At 38.9% G+C, this 23,369-nt stretch overlaps 1 protein-coding gene across 10 annotated transcripts in view; it reads left to right on the top strand.

Moving 5' to 3' along the window:
• The window catches only part of LOC104152896 (DNA repair protein XRCC4), a 195,838-nt gene that overhangs the window by 24,624 nt on the left and 147,845 nt on the right, over positions 1 to 23,369 (top strand). For all 10 annotated transcript variants that reach the window (XM_068928911.1, XM_068928914.1, XM_068928917.1 and 7 more), the window contains one exon: positions 6,678 to 6,865. In XM_068928911.1, coding sequence (XP_068785012.1) covers positions 6,678 to 6,865 — 188 coding nt within the window. The remainder of the gene's footprint in view (positions 1 to 6,677; positions 6,866 to 23,369) is intronic.

Here is a 23,369-nt window from a genome sequence, read left to right as displayed (position 1 = left end):
TGGAGATCAGGAGAGGTGCCTGAGGACTGGAAGAAAGCCAGTGTCACCCCAGTCTTCCAAAAGGGCAAGGAGGAGGAGCCAGGAAACTCCAGGCCTGTCAGCCTCCCCTCCATCCCTGGAAAGGTGATGGAACAGCTCCTCCTGGAGGTCCTCACTAAGCATGTGGAGGACAAGAAGGTGATCTGGAGTAGTCAGCATGGCTTCACCAAAGGGAAATCATGCTTGACCAATCTGATAGCCTTCTCTGATGGGATGACTGGCTGGGTAGATGAGGGGAGAGCAGTGGATGTTGTCTCCCTGGACTTCAGCAAGGCTTTTGACCCTGTCTGCCTTCACATCCTCCTAGGTAAGCTCAGGAAGTGTGGGTTGGATGAGTGTATGGTGAGGTGGCTTGAAAACTGGCTGGATGGCCGAGCTCAGAGGGTTGTGGTGAATGGCGCAGAGTCAAGTTGGAGGCCTGGAGCTAGTGGTGTCCCCCAGGGGTCAGTCCTGGGTCCAGTCTTGTTCAAGGCATTCATCGATGACCTGGCACAGAGTGCACCCTCAGGAAGTTTGCTGATGATACTAAACTGGGGGGAGTGGCTGACACAGCAGAAGACTGTGCTGCCATTCAGAGGGACCTGGACAGGCTGGAGAGGTGGGCAGAGAGGAACCTCATGAAGTTCAACAAAGGCAAGTGCAAGGTCCTGCACCTAGGGAGAAATAACCCCATGCAGCAGTACAGGCTGGGGTTGACCTGCTGGAAAGTAGCTCTGCAGAGAAGGACCTGGGAGTGCTGGTGGAGAACAAGTTAAACATGAGCCAGCAGTGTGCCCTTGTGGCCAAGAAGGCCAATGGTCTCCTGGGGTGCATTAGGCAGAGTGTTGCCAGCAGGTGGAGGGAGGTGATCCTGCCCCTCTCCTCAGCCCTGGTGAGGCCTCACCTGGAGTACTGTGTCCAGTTCTGGGCTCCCCAGGACAAGAGAGACATGGCACTCCTGGAGAGAGTCCAGCGGAGGGCTACCAAGATGATTAGAGGGCTGGAGCACCTCTCCTATGAAGAAAGACTGCAAGAGCTGGGCCTGTTCAGCCTGGAGAAGAGAAGACTGAGAGGGGATCTCATCAACGTGTACAAGTATCTGAAGGGGGAGTGTCAAGAGGATGAGGCCAGCCTCTTCTCCGTGGTGCCCAGCAACAGGACAAGAGGCAACGGGCAGAAACTGAACCACAGGAAGTTCCATCTGAACCTGAGAAAAAACTTCTTCACTGTGAGGGTGACAGAGCATTGGAACAGGTTGCCCAGAGAGGTAGTGGAGTCTCCTTCGCTGGAGATATTCAAAACCCGTCTGGATGTGATCCTGGGCAATCTGCTCTAGAGGTCCCTGCTTGGGCAGGGAGGTTGGACTAGATGATCTCCAGAGGTCCCTTCCAACCTAAACGATTCTGTGATTCTCTCTCTCTTGCCTGTGTTCCCATTTGCCAGCTGCAGATACGTTGGGTGCGTAAGGAAGGAGGCTATGGTGCAGCATTGTAGTTGAGTATTTATATTGGGGCTTTGCGCTTAAAGTCTTGTTTGCAGAACATGTACCAGCTGGCAATAAATGTAGCCTCTCTCCCTTCACATAATAGAAGAGGGTTTCACATATTCAAAAAAAAAAAAAAAGTCCATGTAGTGAAAGAAGTGCTCTTTTATCAACTTTCTTCTTCTCTAAAATGTATCCCCTTGCATAAAGATCTTTTAAAACCTAACTTACTGAGGAGGGCTGCTGCTTGCTTTTTTGTTTTGTTTCCATTTATCTTGTTGGGTTGAAGAAATAACTTAAAATGTAGTGGTAAAACAAGTAAAATAATGTTTTCAAAATGGTAATACTGAAATCTAAATGATTTGAATCTTTAGTTTATTAGCCATCTCATAGAGTTTTTAGGTATATCGTAGCTCACCAGTATTGGGACATACAAAAACATTTATGTATGATTGTCTAAAGCACCTCCTCTAATAGACGGCAGGATACAGTTTCCATTTCAGGATGTCTTTAAAGGAAATGACATATATAGGGTTTATAAATCTATAGGATATACAGTTATAATACGCTTTATTTTTCCTCTGACCTCTTTTCCCCAACCTGTTCCTTTTTTCTTCTGTAAATAATGCAGCTTAATCTAAGGACAGAAGCCTTTTTTCAATTCAGAAATATAAAATTATTTTATTTCTAGTTTATTGTAACATACAGGGGTACTGTGGAACATACGTTAAATGTATAGACATTTCTGTAATGCTCTATATATCTACTGAATACCTGCTGTGTTCAAACCTTAATCTTTACTATAATGTTAAGCTAGTCTGTGTGATAAATTTCCTCTTGTGGTGTAGTGTGTTTTTTAGGGGCTGGGGGAGACTGAGAATTCTCAGTTTTAAGCGTTGTCCAATTAAAGAAGGAGGGGAGCTTTGTTAAAGACTTCAAACTGTCATGGGTCTGATACTTTACATATTTACATGACAAAAACTGACCAGCTTGTATTAATTTAGCCTAACTTCATCCCTATTTGTATTTTTTATCATGAACAACTCCAAAGCAGTCCAATTTCCTTGCATCCACTTGGTTTCTGGCTCTGGTTTCTAGCCTTAAATATTTGAAACTATCTAGGAAAAAATGCCTTGTGCTAACGGGTAGTTAGTATGATTCTGACACTAAAATCTATCTTTTTAACTGAGTGTATGAGCATGTTCAGATTTTCTACAGAGGTGGTGGTTTGTCCTTGTGCCAGCTGTTTCTCTTTGCCTGTCGTGGTAACATCTGTGCACTCTTGTCACCTGCATCTCCTTTTTCTCCCAAACAAAATAAGAGCGGGGCATTAGTGATTGACCTGCCTTGTCAGATTTTGCAGATATATGGTAATCACTTAAGTAATTAGTAAGGTAGTAATTACGTTGTTGTGTGCAGAAATAGTCAATGTATTTGTGAATGGATGACCTCTAGCTGATAATCCTGATGCATTGTGACCTGATTTAAAAATAAATAAATAAATCTAAGATGACTAAAGCTGAAGATCAATGAAGTTTTACATATTTTCCAAATTTTACTGAAGTGTGCGGGGGGAACAAAACTACAGAAGCAGATACTGACAAACCAGGAAGAATTGGTTCAGGATGTGACCATGAGATATTTGAGCTCAGGATCCTGAGAGGAGGGTAATAAACAGAATCACAACCCTAGACTTCAGGAGATCACATTTTATCCCATTAGGATCTGCTAGAAAAGATCGCATGGGGTATGGCTGTGGATGGAAGAGGGGCCCAGGAGAGTTGGTTGATTTTTGCTGTTGTTTTGTTTTTCTTCCTTCCTGCCCTCCCCTCCCCTCCCACAGATCACCTGCTCCATGCTCAAAAATGGCCCTTTTCAATGAACAGGAAATCCTGCAAAGGTGGCAGGAGGCTTGCATGGATGAGCAAGGAGCTCTTGGCTAAACCCTGATGTAAAAAGGGTGCATACAAGAGGTGGAAGCTGGGACAGGTGGCCCAGGAGGAATATAAGCATGCTGTTTAAGCATGCATGGAATAGGGTTAGGAAAGCCAAAGTCCATCTGGAGATGGATCTGGCAAGGGATGTGAAAGGCAACAAGAAGGAGTCGTACAGGTATATCAGCAGCAAAAGGAACACAAGTGAATGTGGGCCCACTGCTGAATGGGGTAGGGGACCTGGTGACGAAGGACATGGAAAAGGCTGACGTACTCAGTGCCGCCTTCACCTCAGTTTTTACTGATTAAGATTTGGCTTCAGAAATCCTAGCCCCTGAGACCAATGGGAAAGTCTGGAGCAATAAAGACTGATCCCTTGGAGAAGGGTCAAGTTAGACAACACTTAGCAGAAACCAGACATAATAAGCAAGTCACTGGGAGCTAATGGGATAATCCACACAATAATAGTGGAAGCTGGCTGATGTCGTTGTGAGGCTACTCTTGATTGTATTTGAAAGGTTATGGTGATCAGGGAAGGTTTCTGAGGACTGGAAAAAAGTAAATCTCCCCTACCTTCAGGAAGGGCAAGGAGGAAGATCTGGGTAACTAGAGGTCTTGCCTTGATCCTGGGGTATGTGATGGAGCAATAATCCTCCATAAAGCCATTTCTAGATTTGTTAAGGACAAGAAGGTGATTGGAGGTAGTCAGCATGGGTTTATGAAGTAAAAATCAGGCCTGACCAACCTGATAGCTGACTATGATGAAATGGCAAACTAGGTAGATGATGAGATAGCAATGGATGTTGTTTATTTTGACTTTAGCAAGGCTTTCAGTACTGTCTCCTGTAACATCCTTACAGGCAATCTGATAAAGTACTGACTAATTAAGTGGAGAGTGCAGTGGGTTGAAACCTGGCTGAACTTCTGGGCTGAAACAGTTGTGATCAGGAGCATGAAGCCCAGCTGGAGGCTGTTCACTAATGGGTCCCCTGAAGTTGATACTGGGGCTGATAACGTTTAATCTCTTCCTTAATGACTTGGACGATGACAGAGTGCACCCTCAGCAAGTTTGCAGAAGATACAAAGTTGGAAGAAATGGCAAATGCACCAGATCGTTGTGGTGTCATTAAGAGGGACCTTGACAGGCTGGAGAGATGAGCTGACAGGCATCCCATGAAGTTCAGCAAAGGGAAGTGTGAAGTCCTGCACCTGGGGAGGATTAACTGTAGTCACCAGTACAGGCTGGTGGCTGATGCCGTGGGATGCAGCTTGGCAGAGAAGGACCTGTGGGTTCTGGTGGACACCAGCTTGAGCATGAGACATCAGTGTGCTGTTGCGGCAAAGGCAGCCAACAGCATCCTGGGCTATGTTAAGCAGAGTGTAACCAGCAGGTTGAGAGAAGTGATCCTCCCCCTCTACTTAGCCCTGGTGAGGCCTCATCTAGAGTGCTATATCCAGTTCTGGGTTCCCTGGAACAGGAGACATGGACATACTGGAGCAAATCCAGCAAAGGGCTGCTAAGATGATTAAGGGACTGGAGTGCCTCTTATATGAGAAGAGGCTAAGAGAGCTGAGGCTGTTCAGCCTGGAGAAGAGAAGGCTCAGGAAGGGATCTCATGAATTGTGTATGAATACTTGATGGGAGGGAATTTGGAGCCAAGCTTTTCTCAGTGGTATCCAGTGAAAGGTCAAGAGGCAAAGGGCACAAATTGAAATAGAGAAGACCATTTAAGTCTAAGAAGAAACCTTTCCACGGTACGGGTGATTGAACAGTGGAACAGGTTGCTTAGGGAGGTTGTAGAATCTCCATCCTTGGAGATATTCAAAACTCCACTGGACAGTGCCCTGAGCAATCTGCTCTCACTGGCCCTGCTTTGAGCAGAGGATTGGACAAGGTGATATTCAGAGGTCCCTTCCAGCCTCCACTGATCTGTGAATCCATGATGGTAAGTAGAACTTACTGAAGAGGAAGAATTATTTCAGAAGTCTTGAAGTGTTTGAGGAGAACTATTTGTAGCAAATAATTATCCACTTACCCCACTGTTGTATTTTTGTGTGATGGATTGATGTGATACTGCCTCCTTTGCAATATCAAGTTAGCTACTTTGTCAAGGGAAAGGATAGGAAAAGAGAGGCAATTTAAACAAGCTTGTCTGCTTGAAATGCTGTTCTAGTTCCATCAGTACAAACACAATACATGTGCGGGTTTGTGTCTCGGTATGAAACAATCTTCAAAGCAAGACACTTGTCTAAAGAAATATACTTAATTATAGTTTTTCGAGGTGGCCTTTTTTTTTTTTTTTTAAAGGGTCGATTAGTAGTTGTGTGAAAGATTTCTATTCTCCACTCTCCCTCACGCCCCTTTCCAGGCTATCACAAACTAATTTTGTTTTCCACGTTTTGCTTTCTCGGGTGCTGGGCACATCTTCAGAAAAATGCTAGAAATGTCTACTATCAAACAGGGATAAGTGACAATCTAGAGAAATCTTCCTCAGAAGATTAGTCACATAACTAGAAAAGGAAATACTTTTGTGAACCAAGTAGAGAATTTAAAACACTGTACTGGTAGGCTATATATTAAATCCTGGATTGTGTTACACACATGCTACATGACCTTATTTAGAGTCTCTGTTTAAATCTGCCTGTGCAAGAGACTTGGCACTCCCAGTTGTGTCATTTATATTCCATTCCTTTGGAATGGAATAAGAGTTTCTTAATAGACCTGATCTCATGTGAATTGGACACATCCCCCATTTAGTGGGCTTTGAATTTTAAACAGTAAAACATAGGTTCATATGTCTCTAGGTATGCCCTTTGTTTTTGACTTGATAATCTTATTTTGCTTTAAGATTGCAAGTTAAGAGATTAGAGAAGTGAGTCGGGAATATGTGAGGAGAGTTGCATGTCTGCTGTCTCCTAGGTTTAGATTACTCCGTTTCAAAGAAAACAGAGGGGACAACAGATCGTTGGTTAAAACAGTCCTCTTTTTGTGTTGTAAGGTTAGTGTTACAGAATAACGTCAGGCAAGCAGAATTGTGGGGTGGTAGTAATAAAGCCTTTTCAGAAAAGGGGCACAGAACTTGACCCTTATGAAAATCTGTGTTCCTGCGGTGTCTCCGGTAGTGTCTGGTGCACAGATATGTCAAGGAAATAAGTCTTCTTTAGTCTATCCCTTGAAGTGTGTGTGTAATGTGTATATGTACACACATGAATGTGAGTATTTCTCAATTTTTTTCTTATAGTGTCTGAAGCTGAAATTTCTAGGGAAGCTGCTGACATGGAAATGGATAGAGAAAAGTACGTTGAAGAGCTGAAGAAAGCACTGATACTTGGAGAAGAATCAGCTGGCAAATATAATTTTGCTATTTCAAGAGGTGAAGAAAGCACAGAGTGTCATTTTTCCTATGAAAAAAATATGAAAGATGTTTCTGTAAGTATAGTTAAATGCTAAATTTGAGTGCTGAACTTTAAGTGTAAGAATGACCTTCTAGGTATGCTTCTATATTTTATGAGGTTCTCCAAAATCAAATAGACATGGGATATGCCTTTCAGGTTAAATGAGTATTATGAACTCCAGTATGGGCCAAAGTAAAAACAAGTTTATGGGTTTCCTGACAAAACCTGAAAGCAACAGAACTGTTTTTGTTACCTTCTTAAATGACACTGAATAGAAGTATTACTTCCATAAGTTAAATAAGTTTTGGCTTCTTTTTTCTGTAAGCAAGGTATGCCTAGATGTTGGAGTTGCGTTTTAGTGTTTAACTGGAATGTTCCATAAGCTGTAACTTTTATGTTTTTAACTCCAAAATTGAGATGTATTTTTCCCTTTTCTAACCCTCACCATCAATGGATATGTTTTTGATTTGCTTGCTTCTTCTTTTTCCTTTCTCCCTATTCATCTAAAAAAGAAATTTAGAAGTTACTTTCCAATGCCAAAACAAATTTCTAAAATCTGTTTTTCTATTAATTTAATTTGAAAGCTAACGCTAAAAAGGTGTCATGCTTGAAACAGCATTAATTTGTGACTGGGAATGTGGTTCTATGTTGGTTCCTTGGCTGCAAAGGAGAGGAGCATCTTTTAAAGCCAGAGGGAAGGTAGTAGTTCGTGTCTGTAGACACCTTTCGTTGCCACAGTTTGTGGTTTAGTGTTACAACTTTTTAGGAGGGGAAGCTAGTTTAAGGAAATCCTGCTTGTTCCTACTCTTTCTTCTCCCAAAATTAAAGATATGCCTGTGCCAAGGTTTGTCACTGCTTCAGTTATGCTAGGACAGCTGTTGGGTGACTGACCTCTCAGCCACATTCAATGAAATAATTTGGGTTTAAAAAGTAATAGCTCTTTTGGCTGGATCTTTGCACAGCTCTAGTTCAGGGCACAGTTTTGCAGTCAGTTGCATTGGCACTATTGAGGAGAAGTAAATTGTGGAGAAATAATGGAAACAAGAGATTGCAGACAAAGGAGAGTAGGAATGTATAAAAAAAAAAAGTCTAGCATGGAGCTGTGCCCAGAGGCAGTCAAAGGTGTCTTATGGTTGCACTACCTGTTGAAGTTTGCTGCTTCAAACCATTGTTGAAGTAAGCTTTGCTCCCCCCTATTATTTTGGGGAAAACAAGGAGAGTTTCACCTACCTAACAGAGGTAGCTGACTTAAAACAAAAAGCAAACCAAAACAAAAAAAAAATTCTCTGGTATACTTCTGTAGAAGTGAAAGGTGAAATGTTTTTTCTCTAAACTGGAAATAGACAAAGAATGCAATATATGTGTGGATATTGAAATGAAAGTACATGTATGTATATTTTTTTATGCATATGTATCTTTTTAGAAAGGATGAGGAAAAATTACTTTAAAACAATGCTTGTGTTACATAATTTGAGGTGGTTCACTTAGATGCTTATGTTAAGAGTTTGCTTCCCTTCAGTCAGTGGAGAAGGAGATTCAGTGGACCTGAATTAGGCTTTTTAAAACGATACTTCAGTACAGGCATGTCTTTTTCCTTGCACCATACAGGAAACTGCAGGACAACTTGGCTCTCAACTGAAGCGCCAAATGTTAGGTGATATGAGTCTTCCAGGCTGCATTGTCAATTTTTCTGTGCATTTCCCCAGGGCCTCTTGGGCTCTATGCTTGCTGCTCTGCGCTTGTGAGCACACGGGGCTGAGTCCTGTTCAAAATGGGTCACGGTCAAAGTGCTATATTACAGCAGTATTACAAGGTTAGGACCAAATTTTACTTAAAATATGAACAGTAATTCTAACAATCCTGGTTTTCTTGTCTGTGTAGCACATAATATATTCTAAATACCAGACAGATGAAATGCATACTATATTTTATTAAGGGAAAATATCTTCATATATGTGGCCCCACCTAATATATGTTTCCATCAATTAAGACTTACCAGAAACTTAATTCTTATGAAAGCATCTTTAGGTCAATTTGGGGAAATTATAATCTGGCCAAAGTAGTTTAAAAAACAAAATGTCCTAATCGCTAGGCACGTTTTCCACATTGGATGTCAAAAGAGTGCTTTTAGGAAAGATGACTTTTCTTGGGTGAAAACACACCTTTCCTTCCTCTCCCGGTACTGAATTAATGCCTACAAATAAAATGGTCAAAGCCTTTATCAGAATTACAAATAGCTTTCAGGTATATGATAGAATGTGTTTCAAACTTTTGCAAAGTCTCTGTGAAAGTACGCATGCTGTATATCTTTTGGCAAAAGGAAGCTAATACTCCTAAGCTCTGAACATTCAGAGGGCTGAAATTCAACTGAATGCACTTTTTTCTTCATTTACTGCAGAGGAAACCTAGACAGACTGTTCTGCAGCTTAAGCACTCAATTGAAGTCATGTGTATCCCTTACTAGTACTTATTATCCTAAATAGATATTTATCTTTACATCTTTTGTTTAGTCGATATGAATGTTTTTTCTCTATTTCAGTAAACAAGTATATGCACAAATTTAAACCTAATATTATTTCCAGCCTTGGGAAAAATGCTTTTTTGACTGTTCAAAATACACTGCAGTTCTTTTGTTAGATGTACTACTTACAGTCAGATAGAAGGAGATGTGTGAGTCTTCATGGTCTTATTTTAAAAAATGTGGTATAAAGGAAAGGGAAGCAATTGGTTTCACATTTGGCAATAATGCACATCATGCTTGTAAATTCCCTGCTTCTCCTCTTCTACCTTGTTATGTCATCAGTCATTGCTGTGAGAGAAGACTATTAAAATATCGGGAACAATTAGAAGATTGCTATTCTTAAACCGATATAGTTTTTACCCTTTGACATATAACAAAGGGAGAGATTATGGAAGAGAAGACACAAAGATGTGGTTGATTGGGAGTTCGAATGTTGAATGTTTTGGTTTGTCTTAAATAACATGGTTAACGGTTAAAAAAAAACCTTCTGAAATGGATTGGTGCACTTTGAGCTATGAAGTGGATATCTAGTCATGCAGCTATTCAGTACTGCAAATGGACATTTTGTTCATCCAATGAGTATGTAGGTACGTAAGATTTGATTTCATGCACTCTTGGGAACGGTGGAACCTAACCTTTTGTTAAAAGTAATATGTGGTTGTATGCACAAATTTGTCTTAATTAGCATTAATGAAACCTACTTAGAGTGTGAGTGTTGATTTAACTGTGGGTAGCACAGTCGCCTCTGCCCATCCCCTTGGTCAGTAATTTCCAGTGCAGTGCTTTAGCACAGTTTTCCCTCCGGTCCAGATAAACCTCTAATTTCCACCAAAAGTGAATTATAGAGTTCCAACAAAATCACTTACCTGTGTTCTTCTGAATGTATCACTGTTTCTTGTGAGTTATGTCCTGTCTCTCTTACTGACAAGCAGTATGTCCTGGTCTCCTCTTTACAAATGATATGTACACACTATGTAAATAATTGCTGGCCAAAAAGGTATACCTGTGAGGTATAGCTTATCACAAAAGATCTAGTGTGTATATGTCAACTGGAATGAGCGTATTAAAAGCACCTCGAAGAATTTACAGTTACCATAGGACAAACTGCTTCTTACTCTATCTTGCTATTGAGAACATCCTATGATGCTTATTTTTAGATAATAGTTTAAAAATACATAAAGAAACTATTTAATTGCCAGTAGTTAATGACGGTAAAGAGTTTGTTAATTTTTGTTACTTCAATTCACAAAGTGAGAGTCTGAGAAACTTAGCGTAATAATGGCAATAAAATTACAACTTTTATGTACTATATGCTACTGGGAGAAGCATACTGCTACAGTGCTGTACCATCTTGGTGGATCTGTTGATCCCTGTTTTCTAAATATCTACGCATGTGAAATACACTCTGTAGGTGGTTAGTGTCCTTCACATTATAAATTAGGTTACTCTAAGTTCCTATTCTAGCATAAATAACAAAAGCTTTCATATGTTAGGTGGTAAATTTATCATGATTTCCTACTGCGTAAGAATTTAGTGTTAAAATTTGAAGCATAAAAATGCTACACTTGCAGTGTTATGGATTAGTAATTTAATAATTGTCAACTGCTGTGAAGTAAAGTTAGCTATGTCACCACTATCATTTGACTTCCTGTTGATGGGGATATTTTTCAGTTTGGTAACTGCCAATATTCAAATATATACAATATTTTCAGGAAATTAGTGAACACAGTTTTGAAATACTCTAATTGTTTCCAGGGTCTTCTGAGTGTTTGTGTGTGTGTGTGTTTTTTTTATTGTATGCTTGCATATTTGTTTTCTAGTGTCTTGACAGAGAATTTCTATTGGTGATTTTGGACTAGTGACTGAGAAGTCATTTAATGATAATGTGTAAGGTAATGGAATTTATTTTCCATTACTGTACTGAAGTTGATGAGCTGAAATGTTTTTTTTTTTACTTTCTTTGATAGCAACTTGCTAAAGAAAGTTTACTTATCTGCTTCCCTAAAATATAATTATATGCCAAAACTGTACTGGGTGGTCTGCAGGAGTGCAAATAAGAATAATGGAGTGATGCTAAGCAAAGGAAAATATAGGCATATTATTAGGAAATATTTTCTAATGTTGAAATCTGTTTTACTGTTGAAGTGTTTGCCAAAGGATATGGTAGCAGTCCCATTGCTTCAGTTACTTGGAACCAGTTTGGACAAAAGAATGGAAAATACACTATAAGTAACTATCCTATTTGGCAGTATGGTACACTGGATGACCTATTAGGTGATTTCCATCCCAAAAAACTGTGATTGCCTGCCCAGATTACCACTGACATGAGCTCCCTCAGAGCCCATGACCAAGGGCTCTGACCCTTGTCAGACCAAGGAAGTAGTGTCTTGACCAAGGAAGTAATAAGCACATCATAAACCCCCCAAATTGGTGGTTGAAGGGCAATAGGTTGGAGGATGTAATTTCTGCAAGTTGCCTCATGAAAGCAGGTTCATCCTTCCTCTTTCAGTGCTGCAGGCTGTGTGTTCAAGGGTTGCTCCCTCTGCCCTTGTCTGGGTGGGATGTTTGGCAGTGGTAAATCTGACAGGTGATTCCACACTATAGCAATAAAAGCTAGCCTTGTAAACATCTTGGTGAGGTAAACTTAAAAACAGGTCCCTTAGAATCAATTTGGTTTTCCTTTCCTAGCTGATAGGGAAGAATATTTGTTCTCTATTTGCTTATGGAAGTAAGTAAGTTTAAAGGCTAAAAACTAGTCTGTGGTTGTCAGAAATTACTTTTGCTGCTTTTGTGCTAGATCACTAAAGCTAGAGTTAGCCTTGTTAGCCAGGGCCCTACCTTTAATGCTTTGGACACCTGAGGCAATTTAAGAGGTCTAAGAGGGCAAGCTGCATTCAAATGTGAAATCCCTGTGACAGTTTTTGTATAGCTTTTGCTATTGGCATAAATAGGGATCAGGAGAGTCATTTACAGCATCTGTGTGCATGTCACTCAGAAGACTAGAGCTGACAATCTAATTCACCTGTTTAAATTGATGGAGAGGAAGGTTCCTCACTAACTGATGTCTACTACGGAAGCTAAAGGCTTAAAATAAATGCTGTGACTACTCTAGCACTGTTCAGATTGGATGATGCTAAAGCTATATCTCCAAACCATTGAAGCTGTTAGATTTCTATAGTGAATGGGGCAACTTGTGTCCTGATGTTTATTTGACTGAATGGAAAACTTCCCCAGATTGCAAATAGTTCACACCTGATTTAAAAGAAATATCTGTCCACTATAGATGTTTGTTTTGCAGTGTCATAGTAGTGTGTTCTTTTAAAAGTATCTGAGTAAGAATCATAATTTAACAATGGAAAGCCATAAGAATTTTAATACTTAGTCTTTTGAAATGGTGATCAAAGAAGGTATATTGTTGTCTCAAAGTTTTGGAAATATCTGTTCTAGCTACATCTCATCCTGATGCAGGTGAGTCTAAAAAAAAAATCACACTTTAAAAATGTTTCATTGGTTTTGTGATTTATCTTCCTTATGACAGCTGGCTTTGCCATACGGCATTCAACACTCTGCCCTTAGGAACTGTTTTTAGGGTGGTGAGGGCAAAGTAGACTGAGAGCCCTATTAAAATAACAATGGGTTTGGTATACAGTGGGACTTGTGTGTCAAGCCAGCTGCAGTGCAAAATGGGCCACACACACAGAGATCTCAGTAAGGGGCCATTGAGGCTCGGCCAGCTAAACTGCTGCCACCTAAACAAACACCATCACAGAGTCAGTGATTTAGCGCTTGATCTAAGTAGGTGACCACTTGGAAGTAAATCTTTCCAAGTACTTTAGTGAGTAACTACACATATAATAAATAATGGAAATCCGGCAAGATTTTTTTTTTTGTACTGGCAATTAAATTGATTAAATAGCCTTTGATAAACAATTATTTGAGTGCTAGCAGTCGTCTTTTTTTGTTGTAGTGTGACAGGCATTGTAGGTTTTTTCCTTTCCTTTTATAAGGAAATTTGCAAAACGGGGAGATGCTAGCTGAAGAAATTCCGCTGTAGACGCACTACCCTATTACTAATTAAGTTGATGGAAGAGATGCTGCTATTTCTCTTCAGTTTCCTGTGGCTGCTTTTCCAAAGTGAGTTGAATGAGATCACTGTAAGTTTACTGCACTTTAAAAATACATTGATAAATTCACATTAACCAGACTTTATCACAGCATGCTTCGTGAGTAAAGTGGAGTTGGTAGAGCTCTCTTTGCTTTTCATACTGGGTTCAGGGTTTGAATAGTTACTTTGCTCCAAACTACTGAGGATTTGTTTGGATAACAAAGGTCACTGAGAGTTCAGATTCTTTCCCAGGCAATTTAACTAACTGCTCAGTTAAAAAGGAAAGAAGAAAACCTTGCAGAAAGATGAAATGATTAATTTGTAGGTCAGTGTAAAGGCAATGACTCTTATATACCACTTATATTTGCATACTTCAGAATGAAAGGCCGTACAGTTGAAGGAGTTTCTCAGATGCCCAGTTTAAGAAGAGCTTGCTAATATGCTGAACGTAGTAGAAACATATTTTTTGCATAGTCTTAGACTACTTCTCATCTTGCTTTATACTTATCTTACCAGCTCCTCAGATCTTGTAGATGCATTTTAAATGTAAATGGGTCACTTTGTAGCCTTAATGCAAGAAAGTATCTTATACTTAAAGAAAGTATGGATTCCTTTCTTGAACTATTAATATGCATACAATATTTTAGAAAAATCCTGTAAAATTAGACTGTGCTATTTTACTTGCTTGGTATTTGATTATAGATTTTGTTCCTGTTTTGGGGTGGTGTTGTGGAAAGTACATTTAAAAGTACGCATAGTATATACCTTTTAAAATGAGGGATTGTTGAAAAAGGAAGGATCTGATGCTGCAATGAATGAATACTGCTGAAGTTTCTCCCTACCTGTTTTGACTTCTGGTATTCGCTGGAGGTATAACTGTCTGTCAGTTGTCCTTTTTCTCACTGGTGATGTTATTGTATTGTCTCCTTTCCCCACTCTCAATCCCTTCAGATTTTCCCATTTTGGAATACCTGCTGTGCATTTCAAATCTCTGTGTAGACATCAAGGCTTACTTTTACTTGCACAGCTGAGTAAAAATGCTTTCATTTTAGGAGGAAAATCTTTAAATCATTGCATATTGACAAGTCTTGATTTCCCAAGAAAAATATAGAGTAGATACTCTGGAAAAGAGATTACTCAGTGGGTTGGGTTTTAAAACTTTGCTACAAGACTCTAGACCTATATTCTCTGTAAGGAAGAACAACAGTCAAAGCCTGACAAACAACAAGCATCTTATCTACGTTTCTCTTCAGAAATGCTTTTGCAGCTCCAGGGGAGGCATTTATCTTTCTACTTGAACAGGCACAGAAAACCCCTCAAGCTTAAGATGATAATATTTTGTTAAATTTTGCATTCACTAAAATAAAGCCGTTACAGTATAAAATATTGAGTGGATATGTTTTAACTCTCAAAGCTTTAAGTAAATGTTTGCATTTAATTTCGACACGTATGCATTAGCTCTGCTACAGGTACATACCTGAAATTTTCTTGAGGTATTACAAAAGAACAAATTGTCCTTCACTGGGTTGTAGAGTATTTTAAAAAATACTTGGAAAACACAAAAATATGTTCATACAATTTAATGCCTAAATAAGGTAGCTAGAATACTTACAGTGAGGCAGGTGTTCTGCTTCTTAACTTAACTTGCAGCGAAGTCAAATACCTTCTCTTTGCTTGTTCACTAACTTCATGAAGTCTCTGTGTATTAATAACTGACATAGAAATAAGGTTTGTTTAGAGCACTGATAGCAGGGTCCTAATTTCATTGCCCAGTAAGCAAAACGAGGTCGAGTGTATTCTGGGGGCATAGTACTATTTTGCCACCTCATTTTAAACGCTCAGCTGCATTGTCTGCCTTTATTTCAAAGAAAGTTAACTATTGCCCACTAGATATCAGAGAGCGTGTGGAGTGAGTGTTTTTTTCATCAGTGAAGACAAAGCCTATGGCTTTTGGATTGAGATGTAAAATTTTAAGACAAATTATATAGGTATCTCTTTAAATTTTTGGTGAATCAAATGTTCTTTTAGAATTGTTCTAAAAGACAGTATGATGGGACAGTGCTTCAGGACTTAAGTTCTCTGTGTATGTATCATGAACATCATTTTTTTACAGAAATACATTTCCCAGAGAGGTAAATACAGCATACAAGTTCAAGAGTAAGTTTTTGGTTCTTTGGGTTCGTGAGTAGTATCATTCTGTGGAAAAGCTCTTCCACAGGTCATTTATCCTGTGACCCACTTTGTCAGTCTGAGATGTTCCCGCAAACAGCGCTTCACGTCTGCTAAACTTTAGTTTGATCTACTTTGCTAGATGTGGACTATAACTAGTACAGGTTTTGTGGTTTCAGGAACAAAAACCCTTGTCGTCTTTCTACATGTATTCTTTGGCAAATGTAAGATCTGAGACCATGAAAAGTTCTTGTGGTACAGATGTTTTGTTCTGTTCATACGAGGCCTTAACACAATGTCTTCTCAGCACATAATTAGGGCTTACAGGTTATTTAATATATTAAAATATTTGTGTTACGCTAATCGTAAGATACTTAGTGCCTTAATCTGAAGGGAACCATGAGAGTAATATCAGTATAAATCTAAGGAGAAATAAATATGAGGGTTGGTGAACAGAAGCTGTAGCTGAAGGCAACCTAAAGATCTAATATTGAGGCGTGAGACATGACCTGAAACTAGGCTTAAAGGGAGAAATTAGTTCCATTCATTCGAAAGAGAGATATCAGATACCAATCAAGATATTACTGCTTGCTTTACGGACAAACCAAGTAGCCAACTAAAATAAGGGAAAATGTAGAAATCATATCCTAACGAATTCAAGTCATACAAGAAGGAGTACATCTGAATACAGTCTAAATGAACTTAGGTTTTTGTAGCAGCTAATGAAACCCTGAATAAAGCTATGCAATACACTCAAAATGAACAGGTTTCCTAATACGGACTTTCTTGGGCCTTTTTTTTTTTTTTTTCTCAGATGCTTGAGAAATAAGTGTATAGACTCTGAGTTCAAACAGTGTCTTCCCTAAGCAGAACTCTTAACTACAAAACTGCTGCTTTTATTTTGTTTTATTTGCATCGAAGTAGCCCTTGGGAACTTGGTGCCATTCACACTAAACAGTGTGGTTGTTGGGGAGCAGCAAGGGCAGGCTGCTTGGTAAGGGGAGGTGAGCTGGTAGCTGAGAGGGACAGCAAGGCTGCTGGGGGCAGTCCCGCAGTAGTGTTGCAGAGCAGAGGAGCACCAGGAACCACAGCCAAGTGGAGCCAGGAGTCCAGACTACCAGAGCTGAAGCCTGGAAATCCAGTCGGTGGGTTGAGATCTGGATCAGTGGGTCTGTGACTGGGCACAGGCATGGCTGTGGCACAGCTCAGGCAGCTGCTGAAGGTGAGAGCTTGAGCTCAAAGGCAGCTCCTGAGCAGAGGTGGGGGAGCCTCTGCTGAGGTTGCCCCGGCTCACTCCTGAGCAATGCTTCCTTCACAACCATTTGAACCAGGAGACTAGAGAGCTGTACAACATCAGAGCTGACTTTGAGCACAGACAGCTGACGCACATATATATGCATACACACAATGATAATTATGGGTTAATGTACCATTACTCTGAACTTACTTTAAGTTTTTTTCATACAAGAAAATCATGAATGAAACATACTCTTTATATAAGGAGTGATGCTTAGTGTTGTATTTGTAGTTAGCTACTTTTGAATGAAATTTCAGTTTAGTTGAAATGACTTAATATGGAACTTTACTGTTCTTCTGAAATTTCTGAGTTGTCATAACATTTTACACCAATTCTCTATGCACTTAGTTGATTGCTATACAACACAATAAGGCAATAGGAAATCAGGGTTCATAACTTCATTGCACTAATATTTTTTGCAGTTCTGTTTAGTAGCTCTTCAGTTGCAGCTAGAATGGGAATTTTTTTGTTGTCTGGTGTGTAGATAGCCTATCTTGCAAACAGTATATGGATGGATTGTGCTATTTATCTGGAATAAGCCTAACCATACTCTTTCACTCTAGTCTAGATCTATACTTTCCTGGGAATTATTCAGTCTAGAGGAGGAAAAAATGTTCATGAACTATCTGTAGCATTTACAGACTTAGGTAACTTGAGCTTTTAATTACCAGCTACAGCCAGAGTAAAAATTCCCATCTAAATGAGGTCTTCAGAGACTAACCTTGGAGTAATGTGGAGGACTTAAGTCCTTTGGTTTATAGTTGGAGGAAAAACTGTGATCTAATCTAACCTTTACAAGTACTATTTAATTTTTTAGGCTTTAAAGTATTATTTAAGCCAAATTAAAAAAAAAAAATTCTATTGGTCAAGCATATCATGAGAGCATGTTGTCTTTTAAAATAGCCCAGAGAAAGCTGATTATTTTTGAAAGGTTTTCTTGGCTGACAGTTAAAAATAGATGTTACTGTCATCTTGTGCCTTCCTGGGCTCAAAAAGGAGTTAAAGCAGTGTAGCCTTGCAGTCTGCTTTGAGAAACCGATTGTGAAAATGTGAGCAGCCACTCACCATTTCAATTTTTTGCTTTTGTCAGTGTTATGCAGATTTTACACTGAAATGCATAAAGCAATGAAGTTTTGAGCCACTCAGGAATGATGAAATGTTGTTTAGAACTTAGTTCAAAACTGAGAATATTAAACAGGAGCGTGTATAATCACAAGCTGAAAGACTTTTTGAAGAGAAATTTCAAGGATATGCACGTATGTAATTATAGTTAAATATGAAAATTGTCCTGTGCAATTTGTGGCTATAGAATCAATGGGAATCATTGAATTCTCTGAAAGTCTGGCTTGCTTGATGTTTTCTGACTTCAGAAGTCTTTGTTGTTTAACAATCAACTCTGTCATCCAAAAAAAAAAGACCTCAAAACAAACAAACCCCCCCCCCATACAACCCCCCAAAAACAGTTGAAGGAATAAAGTTTGCAAAATTGTGCATTAATAATGACAGTGTATACAAATTGTGTACACCAGTTTACTAGGAGATAATATTGGAGAAAGAGACCACAAAGACATGTCATGCGCTGGTACTTATTGTGAAGCAGCTTTCTGAACTGAGTCAGTCTCCTAGGTCTGGTTCTTAGTAAGTTAACCTGACTCTGTTCCGTCGTTCATGTCCACTGGGACTTTGCTTACTCTCTTTCAGTGGGTGCACTAGAAAGCAATCTGTGGCTAAAGGTAAAGAAATAGGAAGCATCCATCTGCTCCCATTCCTGCTTGACCTAGCGTGGAGATTTCCGTACAACTGTTGTCTTTCCAAACATTGCTGTCATGGTATGTCAACAACAAAAGATCAGTTTTTAAACACGCTGGATTTTTTCCAGGATTGCTTTAAAAAAAAAAAAGTATACTTGAGGTCTGTCACTTTGTGTCTTGATCTGTCAGTATCAGCATTACAAATGTTTCTTATTTATACTAATATTTTATTCATTAATTGGTATACAAGGCAAACGAGTTATGTTTCTCACAGACCCAGCTGAGGTTTCTGTTGTGGTAAGAGACGAGAGCATCTTTACTGCAGTGATATAAGTAACCAAAGGTATTTTCTTAGTTGTTAATGAAATCACAAGAGTAGCCAACCTGGTGGTGCACTTGAATGTAGCATGAAAAGTTTGTAAACTAAGTAACAAGGGTGTTTCACTTTCAAGAATCCTCATAGGTTATGAGTGAAATTATTATGCATATTAGATACCTAACTTGTATTATAATTTTAAAATGCTTATTTCAGTGATACAACTAGGTATAAAAACAGCACGAGTACAAAACAAATATCCTTTCTCTGGTCAAGGATGTGGATGTCTCTTTCTCTGTCTTGAGAGAGAATGGGGGGGGGGGGGGGGGGGGAGGAGAAGTCAACCACCCAAACCTGCCCCCCAACCATGTGCAAAATAACTTTATCAGTAACAAAATTCAGTTTTATGTCTGTTTTTTTCCTGTACAAACATGCAATATTTCTTGTAACAGCTTTAACAATTTTCATGTGATTGAGACTCATTTAAACAGTTTATCCTGATCTGTCATCTTTTATATTTTGTTGTTAGAAAATCAGTTTTCTTTATGTCCATCTCTAACAATATATTTTATTTTTGTTCAGTAACAGGTATACTTCAATTTTTACTTTGCAGGGCCTTCCTGACAATTCAGGGTAAACCTCTACTGTCAAAAGTGATTGGAATATTTTCTGTAGTTTAGAAGTTTAGTTGTTCTTGTATTTCTCCAACAGCCCCTCCCCCCCCCCCCATTTTGGCTAAGTTTCAGTTTGCCGCTTCAAGCTGAACTCCACACCAGACAACTTCTCCTTTCTTTGCTTCTTATATTTATCTCTCAGTAATCTATTCTGAATCTTCTCCAGGTAGCGTCACTCATTTCTATAATTTTCCAGAGTGATACCTCTTCTACGTATGGGATTCTGATTTAGCTGACAGATATGAAAAAGGTATGTGTAACGAGACGATTTTCTAATGACTTAATGGCTGTGGACGTTCAGAAGTTCAAATTATTCAAGCTAGTGTCAGTCTTAATTTGTGTTTACAAATAGCTCTACCAAGTTGTGAGGGGTGTTGTTTGTTAACTCTGTGTTGGTCAGACTACACCCTACCTTTGAATTTCAAAAACAGATTCAAGGGGCATAAGAAATGGATGAGTACACTGGTTTTGAGGGTAAGAATATTAAGCAAGATTAACACTTGGACTCAACAGCTTTCATAAGACCCTTATACTTGTTGTCTCAACTGAAATCCTAATGATGGCCAGACTATGTTGCAAATGTGTTTGATTTATCATGCTCCTTTTCCTTTTTGACTGTGGTCTTTGAGAATTCTTGAATCCATTTTTGTAAAGTATGTCTTCGCTTAGTGGCTAGAATATTAGGAAATGTCCAGTTAGATAGTATTTACCATAGGGTAAGATTGAGACCATTCACTGTGACGAGCTGTCGTCTTTTATGAAAGAATCAGTGTCATTATATATATATATATATATTTTTTTTATTTTTGTAATCTTTGGTCCCAGTAGTGGATCTCGGTAGCTACTATGGCATGAACATAAAAAGTGGGTGCTACCCCACCCTAAAACATGAACACAATGGGAAAGATGGTACATACGGACATTTGGTTTCTAGGTGACTCGTGGGGTGGAGGGAAAAGCCACTTGGAGAAGGAAAAAAATAGCAGGATATCGCTTCCATTAATAGTGAAACTAGAATGTGAAGGTCTGGAGAGATTTGAGTTGAAGCTATTGCCGGGTTTACAGGCCTTAATGGCAAATATGATACTGGCATCTGTGTTAGTCCAGAAATTAAGTAGTTGGCAGTATCTGGAGGAGGAAGGATAAGGAACTGTTTTTTAGCTATGTTAAGCTTGAGAAGACGACTAGGTACTCAAGTGATGGGCTGAGAGATCATTTTTTCCAATAGAAATGGGACTATGAGTCATCAACTAAAGGAGCTGAATTTGTAAATACCTTAAATTTTTATAATGTTATAGGAAAATAAAGAGATCAAGCTAAACAGGAAGCAGATAGTAGAATAGTGAGATAACAGTTTAAAAATACTTAATTGGAAAGAGAAAAGAGCTTGTCTTGTTTTGATTTTAACTTCTGTTGGACAAGCTAATATCTTAAACTGACTGTATTTCTATACTTTGTTTTACCTTTATAAAGCTAGGTGTTTTTATGATTTGGAGCTAGCAGTTAGTATTCCTAGGTTTAACCTATCCTAATCTCGCTGTGCAGTTTATCTCAAGTTTTTCAGATGCTACTGATAAGTGCAATGATTTCTTTCTGGTGTGCTGCCAGTGCTGCATGTGTTCATCAAATGTTGTTTAGCAATTGGAGCATGTTTATGCCATCTGGGAATTCATGTGCTTCCCTTCCTGAAGGTCTTTAATCAAGACCACGATTATGGAAAGGCTAGAAAGAACAGTATACATAATCAGTAGGATGCCAAAATTAGAATTACACATACATTTTTCCTAATTCTATCTTGCTCTCTACTCAGAGCAACAAGTTTCCAGAGGGTGCCACGTTTCTGGAATGAGTACCTTTATCCGTACTGTCTCTTACTTCTGTGTGTGTTAGTCTGAATCTAAATCATTTAAAGAGCTTCAGGGTAATAAAAAGGAATCAAGAGTCGTCATGGAGAATTATAAGCCCATAGGAATTACCTCCTGTTTGTTAGGAAACTTCATTCTTTCCAGGCCTGTCTAAAAAGCAGTATCTGTGAAATGATTTCACTGCTGTTACAGCCCTTCATATTACAAAAGCATAAGATTTTTCTTCCATGCTTCTTCTAAGAATTTCTCAATTATGTTAAAGCTTCACTAGCCTTTTTTATGTTGTTGTTTTCAAAAAGAATATGTAGAGAATGCAAATATGTTTGAGATGACATTAATTCAGTTAGTAAGAGCTAGAAACTGAGGTGTTCCTGGTAGTGTTCTGGAAGTGTGTGCTTTCCCAGATGAAATTCAAGAAGCAGGAATATGTGTTCAGTCACAGGTGTGAAACTGATCTTAGTATTTATTGCATGACATGATTTCTTATGTTTCAGATGCAAAAAGAGGGTGGAGATCTTTTACAGTTAGGATGTTTAGTGTGTTTCTATTGGCAAACAGCAGTTGCATGTAAGAGAATACAGGGTTGCAATAAATTTTTAGGCAAAATAAGTTCCATTTTAACAGGATAGCTTATGTTGCCAGGTTAGCCTTTTGTTTTCTCCATTGAAATTCATCTGTCTGTCAATAGTGGGGTTGGGGGGGGTGTGCTATTTTCAGGTTTTCTGGTGGTGCTTGATACAGCTGTGCCAGTTAATCTGAGGATTCCTGGAGATGGTTGAGAGAACTATACTGGGTCTTATTTCCTTCTTGGAAACTAATTAACTCTTTTTTTTTTTTTTATTTCCCCCTCTCCTGATTGCAATTTTAAGGCTTTAGATTCTGGTTGAAATCTAGTGCTGTCATCATGGATCGCTCCAGATGCATATTAACGCTTCTCTTACTGCTCTTTTGGGAGTCTTACAGTTTCCTTGTTCAAAGAGAAGCTTGGAAGTGACTCAGCAACAGGCCTGTCTGTTGGGGGAACTTCTGGACATAACCGTGTGAATTTGAGTTCCTCTCAGTGTTTGGTGCTAGTTTAACTGATGGGTAGGGTTAATGTTTACTAATTCCACCACATTTTAGTGAGTAGAAGTTCTCTACTTGATGGCATGGCTAATTCAGAGGTTGACAGAGCGTACTCCTGTGGTATATGCTTCCTCTTGCATTTACAAAAGCTATCTTAGTTTCTGATACATCTCAGAACTTATTGAAAATGTGGGTATGATCAAATATTTATCAGTCATCTATCAGTCTGGGATTTTCAAATATGAGTTAGTTTTTGTTACTTATACATAAAGAAACACTTGTATTTTGTGGAAGTGATGTGACTTGCTGGGTTCTGTGTAAGGCTCACTATCAACTGAGGTCCTGACCTCAGTTCTGTCTACTCCAAAATGAGTTAATGGACTTCCCCTTGTGGAGTAGTAGCCTGTGCAGAGAAGCAAGGACAAGTTTCGTCCTCTGGCAGAGCTTTCTTGGTGCTATATGTCAGTCCTCGGAACATATGCTCTGAAATTGTTTGTGTTCCTTCAGCATAGGCTGAGGCTTGAATCAACAATTAAGTTCTTAAATATTATTCTAGATATGTTAAATGTCTCTCCAGTTGTAGTGGTTTTTTTCTTTTTCTTCTCTCCTTGAAGCGGTTTCTGAACTATTACAAGAGCTAGCTTACCCCAGAAGTTCATGTTTAGGACTTGAAGAGTAACTGCTATAGACCTTTCACAATAGAATATTAATTCCTAAAGCGTAGATCTCTAACTTAACAAAAAAAAAAATGCAAAAGAAAGTAGAACAAAATGAT

The sequence above is a fragment of the Struthio camelus genome, chromosome Z, assembly GCF_040807025.1.
Source record: "Struthio camelus isolate bStrCam1 chromosome Z, bStrCam1.hap1, whole genome shotgun sequence".
NCBI classification, from domain to species: Eukaryota; Metazoa; Chordata; class Aves; order Struthioniformes; family Struthionidae; genus Struthio; species Struthio camelus.
Note: the sequence above shows the minus strand (reverse complement) of the source record. Positions and strands in the feature narration are given on the sequence as shown.